Below are 9,079 nucleotides of genomic sequence, written 5' to 3'. Positions count from 1 at the left end.
ATCCTACCACCATTCAGGCCACTGAAGATTGACTTGGAGTCAGCGCTGTCGGAGTGTGATATGAAATAAGGGCTGTGACTTCGCTGTAAAACAACCAAGTTAAAAAAATCTATGTAAAAAGACACCAAACAGCATGATGACCACCACATGCAAGAGTTGAAAAAGAATGCAGAATAAAATATATCACTAATGTTCCCACAGGAAAGGTGAAAGGGGTAGTTTATAATTTTCACTTGCTGAAAGTCCTGATTTCAGTCAAAATAGAATATTCAAGAACCTTCACCAGGCTTCTCTCCCAGTTCTCATGAGAATCACTTTAGGCAGGGCAAAAAGTCACTCCCTGTGACCTCTCTCCCTAAGGACTGCAACAGCCGCAACATAAGATACAAGACAAACTATGCCAAAAATAAGGATCGTGTAGAAAATAAATAAAGGGCAACGAGGTGCAGTAGACGAAAAATGGTTTCACCAATGAGCTGCATGCTGTGGTATATTTGCTGACTACAGTAGAACTGGATGACGTTGTGTACGTTCAAGCTTCGACAAGTTAAACGTTCTATTCAGAAAATGTGAAAAATGACACATTTTACATTTAGTTGACTGACAAGCATATGCTAATTTGGCTTGCTCTCAAAAGTTTAGATGCATGTGAATGAATGGACACTTCGGAAAACAGTGAAAAGTGACCAAAAGTGCCTTAGAGAAAGAAAATGTAAAAAGTAACAAGCCCAGATTCATGAGCATTTACTTATGTATGTTTCCTAACCTGGGCTGAAACGGGGAGAGACCATACATGGCATCTTTATCCCCAGCGTGGACAGAGCAGATTAGTGGAGCGGAGAGACGGGGTGTTCTAATAGACCTCCCTCAGCTCCCCACCCCCTCCCCCAACCCTCAGATAAGAGGGGGCAGAACTATTTCACTTTGGCCATTTCTGAAACTCGACCCACTGGAGTGGGATGGGAGGAAAGCATTTCTCTTTTTTTTTGGACATTGAAGATTGAAATTCATTTGGAGCTGCTCCCTCACTTTCTTGTTCTCTCTCTGTCTCTCTCCCCCTCCCTCTCTCTTTCTCTGTGGCTATTTAGGGGTCAATGTTTGTGTCTGTTCACTTACGTAGCACTGGGGCCAGGGAAAGTTTAGAGAAAACAGGGACCTGCGGGGAGAAAATCAGGACTTTATCAAGAATAATAAGAACCAAAGCACAGACAAAATACATCTAAATTAAGAAGAAGAGAACACAAGGGCTTCCTCTCCTTTTTCTGCTTGGAACCATGTGCATCCATACCTCAAGTGAGTGAGTGAAGTGGGGGGGGAGGGGGCACTTTTATCACAACACCTCGTCACAGGTGCTACTACCTGGGCATTAAGGTGTGGGGAGCACCATGAGGAAAATCCTGTTGGGTTGGGGGCTGATGCTGACGGCTGGGGTAATGGGGGCTAGCGTAGTGGGTGCTAGTGGAGGAGGAGGAGGTGGTAGAGGGCAGAGGCGCAGAGGAGAAAAGCGCAGGGGGCTCCATCGTGTCCAGCACGGCCACTGCAGCTACACCTTCATCCTACCAGAGATGGAGCGCTGTCAGGCCAGCCCGGTCCAATACGGCAGCACCAACATGGTTCAAAGGGACAAACCACCCCCTGCAGAGAGTGACTGGTCTGCACAGAAATTGCAGCACCTGGAGACGGCCATGGAGAACAACACGCAGTGGCTGCAGAAGGTAAGAGCTGATACCTGTACTTTTTATTTTTCCTTTATTTAACTAGGCAAGTCCGTTAAGAACAAATTCTCATTTACAATGACAGCCTACCCCAGGCAATACTGGGCCAATTGTGCACTGAGAAGCAGTGCCTTAGACCGCTGCGCCAATCGGGAGCCAAATATATGGTTCTGATATTGTGGGTTTAGAAAGAGGACCAGAGCAAAGCAAAGAGCAGTGGTCCTCAGTGAGCAATGGTGAATGTAGACCACACGCAAGTTTCCCTTGTTTAGTTCTTACTTAACTGATCGCATAAAACATTAACTTCTAACTGGTGTTTTGGCAGTGGTGGAACCAATGGCAAATTGAGCAAATCAAAGTATTTTCTTCCCAGGCGTAATGCAAGACATTATCGCTGGGATATGAAGTAACAGGGCTTAGCCTATGTAAAAAGGGTTAAAAAAAAACATGAAGTGTATGTTAAGCCTGTGTTAAAATAAGTTTAAAATTATTAAAAGACAAACAAGTGATTGTGATTGTGTTGAATTGTGTTTGGGAAATAAATATACACATGGTTTTTACAATGGTAGTGGTAAATATTTCACTTAATACAGACATGTGTAAGCAGCTTAACTTAACCTGTCCCTTGGCTCAACTTACCCCATGCCTGGGGTAAGTTGTGCCAAGAGACCACTTTGTTGTACAAGCTATGTTTTCAAAACTGTAATGTTTACATGAATTCTGATTATTTCCAGGTACACACAACATCATGAAATATATAGTGCATTCTAAAGGATGGCGTTCAGGCCATACTCCATTTTAGAATAGGGCTATAAACGTAACAAAATGTGAAAAAAGTCAGGAGGTCTGAATACTTATTATATGTCCCTTGACGGAGTGATGCTTAACGTAAAAGAGGCTCAACTTACCCCACTCTCCCCTACGGTCTACATTCATCATCATTACAATGCTGCACAAGAATAACAGCGGTAATTAAGCCTGAACAATGTGCCCATTTTTTGTTACGGTGCTGCTTTTAAATCTCAGGAGAATTACTTTCATGAACCAAATGAACGTTTCATTATTTCCACTATAATTGGCCCTATAAATTCTAACTGTGCTCAACCAATAGGAAACCGACCTAGAAGAAGTAATGGAAATTAATTGCTTTGAAATACCTCAGTTCTAATCTATATTCTGGAGTGTGAACACCAGTTCAATTTGATTTATTGGGATTATGCTTATGGGGATTCATCGAACAAATGATGAAAAGATGAATAAAGTGTGTGTGTGTGTGTGTGTGTGTGTGTGTGTGTGTGTGTGTGTGTGTGTGTGTGTGTGTGTGTGTGTGCGCGCGCAAATCGACTGTGTGCGTTGTACCTCCCACTTCGATAAAAACATGCAAAGGGTCAAGTAAAAGAGCTCAAGACTGCCTCACCTCAACAGGAGAGAGGAGGGTGACCCTTGCTCTTCTGGGTTTACAGAGGTCAGTTTACCATATCAAATCACTGCAGAAAATGTAGGTATTTTACCCAACCTTCAACAAAAAAAATGTACAGTTGCATTTGACTTTTTCCTACTGAATATTCTAACTCTCTGAATGCATCAGTGTTTGTGGAGAATAATATTCAATTGACATGTTTCCTTGTAAACACCAGTAAGTGAGGCAGTTAACAGCAGGTTGTTTAGCTTGCTGCCAAATGACTGACATCAAATGAGGCTCTCATTCAGCCTGGTATGGACAGAGTGGAGTCACCCTTTGATGTGGCCTTTCCCTGATAGCCAGCACCAATCACTGGCTACAGAAAGTGTAGATCGGCTCCAAAGAATGGAGAGAGAGAGAATGGAGAAGGCAGAAGCCATTTGAAGTTTCAGCTTTTTTTTATGGCTGTGGTCCAAAGGCTTCTCTGGAAAAGAGCTCTGCCACCATCAAAGACACAGGGATCAGTGATTGTATGTCCTATTTGAAAGAGCTTGAGATATGGTCGGGCCCCAGGTTGTACTGAGTGAAAATTCTGCCACTTGCCAATGGGGGGATCACATTTGGGATGCGCAGGCCCCACAGTTAGAAAATAAATACAAATATTTAACTAGGCAAGTCAGTTAAGAACTCATTCTTCTTTACAATGAATGCCTACCCCGGCCAAACCCGAACGACACTGGGCCAATTGTGCACGGCCCTACAGACGGTTGGACGGCCTGGATTCGAACCATCTAGTACTGAGATGCAGTGCTGTTGCGCCACTCGGGATGCCCACCACTTCATATGATTAGGGCTTTCTAGTGACATACTGTAGTGGAACCATAAACTTTCAATATGAACATGGATATGCTTCCTACTTTGCACCTGCTGATTTCCCTGTGCTTCATTATAAATTACAATGCTCTTTAGAGTGTTGGGCCAGTAACCGAAAGGTTGCTAGATCGAATCCCCGAGCTGAAAATGTACAAATCTGTTGTTCTGCCCCTGAACAAGGCAGTTAACCCACTATTCCTAGGCCGTCATTGTGAATAAGAATTTATTCTTAACTGACTTGTCTAGTTAAATAAAGGTTAATTATTTTAATGGGACCACACACCATGCTATTTTAGACATTCCCTAATGTTTTCACAAAACAAGACGGTCCTTAATTAACCAGTTGAGCTGACAGCCCTGTTTCGCAATGGCTTTAGTCATCAATCTAGCAAGAGGGCAATATTTCATTAATGTAGTAGTGCCCTCCCCCCCCACTAGAAAAACATGACCTTTGGCTTTCACCTGGAATTGTTGATTTCCCGTGCATTCGGAAAGTATTCAGACCCCTCGACTTTTTCAACATTTTGTTACGTTGCAGCCTTGTTCTAAAATGTATTGAAATCTTTTTTTCCCTCATCAATCTACACACAATACCCCATAAAACAGATTTTAGTATTTGTTAACAAATGTATTAAAAATACAAACCTGAAATATCAAGCTTGGCACACCTGTATTTGAGGAATTACTCCCATCCTTCTCTGTAGATGGGGAGTGTCGCTGCACAGCTATTTTCAGGTCTCTCCAGAGATTTTAGATCGGGTTCAAGTTTGGGCTCTGGCTGGGCCACTCAAGGATATTCAGAGACTTGTCCTTGAGTGGCCCGAAGCCACTCCTGCGCTGTCTTGGCTGTGTGCTTAGTGTCGTTGTCCTGTCTGAGGTACTGAGCGCTCTGGAGCAGGTTTTCATCAAAGATCTCTCTACTTTGCTCCGTTCATCTTTCCCTCGATCCTGACTAGTCTCCCAGTCCCTGCCGCTGAAAAACATCCACGCAGCATGATGCTGCCACCACCATGCTTCTCCGTAGGGATGGTGCCTGTTTTCCTCCAAGTTGTGAATTCAGAAAAAGAGTTCAATCTTGGTTTCATCAAATGACAGAATCTTGTTCTCATGATCTGAGTCCTTTTGACAACGTCTCAGCGGGCTGTCATGTGCCTTTTACTGAGGAGTGGCTTCTGCCTGGCCACTCGACCATAAAGGCCTGATTGGTGGAGTCCTGTAGAGATGGTTGTCCTTCTTCTTGAAAAACAAATGATATTCTCACTAAGCGCAAACCAGATTCTGGAGTTAACTCTAATTAACTTATCCTCTGCAGTAGAGGTAACTCTGGGTCTTCCTTTCCTGTGGCGGTCCTCATGAGAGCCAGTTAATTAACTGTAATGAACTTATCCTCTGCAGTAGAGGTAACTCTGGGTCTTCCTTTCCTGTGGCGGTCCTCATGAGAGCCAGTTTCATCATAGCGCTTGATGGTTTTTGCGACTGCACAAATTGTCCACATTGACTGACCTACATGTCTTAAAATAATGATGGACTGTCGATTCTCTTTGCTTATTTGAGCTGTTCTTGCCATAATATGGACTTGGTCTTTTCCCAAATCTTTTGCATACCACCCCTACCTTGTCACAAAACTTATAATTGGCTCAAACATATTAAGAAGGAAGGAAATTCCACAAATTAACTTAAATGCATTCCAGGTGACTACCTCATGAAGCTGGTTGAGAGAATGCCAAGAGTGTACAAAGCTGTCATCAAGGCAAAGGGTGGCTACTTTGAAGAATCTAAAATCTATTTTGATTTGCTTAAAGCTTTTTTGGTTACTACATGTTTCCATGTGTGTTATTTCATAGTTTTAATGTCTTCACTGTTATTCTACAATTTAGAAAATAGTACATATAAAGAAAAACCCTTGAATGAGGAGGTGTGTCCAAACTTTTGACTGGTACTGTACGTATTTTTAAAAGTAATTATTGCAGGTGCTGACTTAAAGTTAATTTCTTTACATAAATCTTATGGGTTAGGAGTTTGTTGGCAAACCCTAGAGTCTGAACGATCTCGCTCTCTTTCCATCTGGCTTTTGGAGAAGAGCACCCACAAACTTTGAAGCAGAAAGAAATCTAGAAACCAACTAGAAACCAAAGTTGTAAAGTAATAATTACTACTACAGAAGAATCAAGTGCTTAGATAATCAGTGTGCTGAACCAGAAGATAATTGGGAGTCTTTTCCCTTGATGTTGAGGAATCATGGTGAGTTAGCTAGCTGAGTTCTATGCCTGTCTTGATGAATAACTAAGGTGTACATAATATTTAGGATCTAAAACCAGTAAGGATATTTACATAAGCATGAATGCTTTTGATATTGATGATCATTTCGCAGTTTACAGAGGCTTGTCTTCTGCAGCTTCTACAATCCTCATCATTTCCTTATCTCTAGAGGGACATTTGACTGGTACATCGTGGTAGGAACTCAACTGAACTGAGAAAAATGAGTGTGCTCACATTTCATTTTTATTGGGTACCCAGTTAATTATTTTGTACGATTGTTTTGGACAAAACTGTAATTGTTGTGAATGAATGGTTGTTGCGGCTGTGATACTTTGTTGTGCATTGAACTTTGAACATAAGAAAAGAGCAAATACAAACTATTTCAATAATAGATCAACTTCAACTTCAAACGTATATCGCTGAATCCTTGTAGTATTCTTCCTTCACAGATGATCTGTTTGAGGATACCTTGCCAACGTCCCAGCGCTGTCATTCTTTATAGTGTACTTCAAACAAATTCTACCAATCTCTATCTGACAGCTATAATAATACTTAATAGCAATGATTCTTTGAATACGCAGAGTTTCTCCTCCTATAATACTGCATTAACAAGTCCCTGAAGCCTTAGTTAATAGATTTTTGTCTCTCGGTTCTCACTGGTTTCATTTCCCTGCAGGGAGTGAATTGGAGTGATTATTAAAAATGGGAGGAAATGTTGGGAATAGTTTGAGAATGTTTTCACTGCAGGCTGTGAAGGGCATGGAGAGGGGAGTGCGTTTTGCAGTGTCTTTAACGACCTCGTAAAGGCCTTTGTCACGGGACTCCCCTCTAACGCCAGATCTCAGATCAGCCTCCGCTGATTACCAGCTTATCAATCGGAAGGATCTGACTTCTGCAGAAACGCATCAAAAGCTCTTACAGCTTTAATTTGCCACATGTTTGATGACGAGAACCCCTTGTTCAAAGCCCCATACGAAGTGCCATGCCCTCGACAATATGTGGAGTTCATTCTGGGAAAAGAATGAAGTCCTAGAAGGATTCTGCTGTAGTTTGCGTCATTTGAACAGTTTGAGAGGCTGAAAAACCCTACAGTAACGTCTCCATAATGGAAATTCAATCCCGGAGTAAAAGTTAAGAAGCTTGCTTTCCATGTGGCATTGTCAGACAACATTAAAGAAAGAGTGCGCAGATGGTGAAATACATATGATATGTAACAGTACGCCAACATTGTACAGCATTTGACTTTGAAAGTCTGCCCTTGCGGTTTGTTTAATCCAGGGTGTGCCAACGTCACAGTCATAACCAGACGTTGGCTGAATTTCGACAGGCAGCCCAATTCTGATATTTTTTTCCACTAATTGGTATTTTGGCCAATCAGATCAGCTCTGAGAAAGATCTGATGTGGAAAGATCAATGTGATTGGTCAAAAGACCAATTAGTGTAAAAAACATCAGAATTGGGCTACCTGTTGCAGCCTGTTTGTGTACATTGGGTTGGCTCAGATCAGTGGAGGAGACCTCTTGTGTGCTAAATAAACATTTTCTCCCATGATTATCATTCTTGAGGAAGTGTCTCAGAAATCTCCAAGACCGCGATGGTCGAGGGGAGCCGCACTCCCAGAGTTGTCGCCTGCAACGACATCAGTCAACATTGGAGTGGATGGAACCATCCCCACTATCGGTCTCCCAGACAGTGATAAGGACGTCTCTTAACTACCTCGTAAATCGTTGGCTTGTGTGTTGCTTCTGTCTCCGTTCCAACTGGTTTATGTTGGAACTATGACCGACTGAGCCAGGCTGGAGCTTCTACGCCTCTAAAGTCAGATTGATGTTAATGCATATGTGACTGTATCAATGAAAGTACTGTAAAATGGCGATACGATACTGTCTGTAACATCTGATGTTCATTGCTCAAAACTAAGCTGTATCTTCTGTTTCTCGTGTACGCTGGCAAGAATGAGGGTTTATCCATGCTGCCTGGCCTTGCCTTATGTCTATCTGCTTTGTAAAGTCCTTTAGCTTCTAAACAATGCTAAAAAAAAGCCAAATACATTAGCAAACCCTGTGTCCACTGGTTCACTAATCAACCAACAGATTTCCCATTGTAAGAAAAATACTTACAAGATGAATTTGTCAGTTGGCCTTTCCTATAAGAGAGGTTATTGAAGGAAGCAGTTGGCAGAAACAAAAACATACTCAGGACAAAAAAAAACATCACTTTCCCATTATTTCCTTGACAGCAACGTTGAGGACTTGGAAGCAGACAGGGCCTGACATTGCTCTACCAGAATCTGATCCGAAATCAGATGTATTAGCTCTTAATCAAGCACGTAATCTGGAGTCTATGCCTATATTGCCTGGAGATCACATGTAAATGATGTAAGGCAAGAGGCACAGTAGCAGGCTGGGTCGGCTTGGAACAGAGCTCAAGGTAAACCTGTCAGTATGTTTGATGCCAGCTCCCTACACAGACACAAACGTGGTTTGTTGCTCGGATTTAAAAGTTAGACTTTGGTCAGTGTGTAGTTTAACAGCTATTACTTATTCCCTTTTAGAGGAGCTGATGTTGGTAGACACAAACTGTGTTTGCTGCTTGGATTTAAAAGTTAGACGCTGCTCAGAGTATAGTTTTAACTGGTATTCCTTATTGCCTGTTTGAGGGTGCCAAGTGACACCCACTCCAAGTGACTCTGACACCAACTCCAAGTGACTCTGACACGACTTCCAAGGATGTGTGACGTACATGTGGGGGTTGATAGCCCAAAGGCAGACAGTGTTGGCTGTAAATATACCTGTGTCATGTTAATAGGTGCCATGCTAATGGATCTGAC

The 9,079-nt window shown here is 42.3% G+C and overlaps 1 protein-coding gene across 1 annotated transcript in view; it reads left to right on the top strand.

Moving 5' to 3' along the window:
* The first annotated feature begins 953 nt into the window (after positions 1-953).
* Positions 954-9,079, top strand: part of angpt4 (angiopoietin 4) — a 49,649-nt gene continuing 41,523 nt past the window's right edge. Inside the window, exon 1 of the mRNA XM_064965438.1 lies at positions 954-1,715. Within this exon, the coding sequence (XP_064821510.1) occupies positions 1,386-1,715 (330 nt within the window). The 5' untranslated portion in view covers positions 954-1,385. The remainder of the gene's footprint in view (positions 1,716-9,079) is intronic.

This window comes from Oncorhynchus masou, chromosome 5 (genome assembly GCF_036934945.1).
Source record: "Oncorhynchus masou masou isolate Uvic2021 chromosome 5, UVic_Omas_1.1, whole genome shotgun sequence".
Lineage (NCBI taxonomy): Eukaryota > Metazoa > Chordata > Actinopteri > Salmoniformes > Salmonidae > Oncorhynchus > Oncorhynchus masou.
This window is presented reverse-complemented; position numbering and strand designations above follow the sequence as displayed.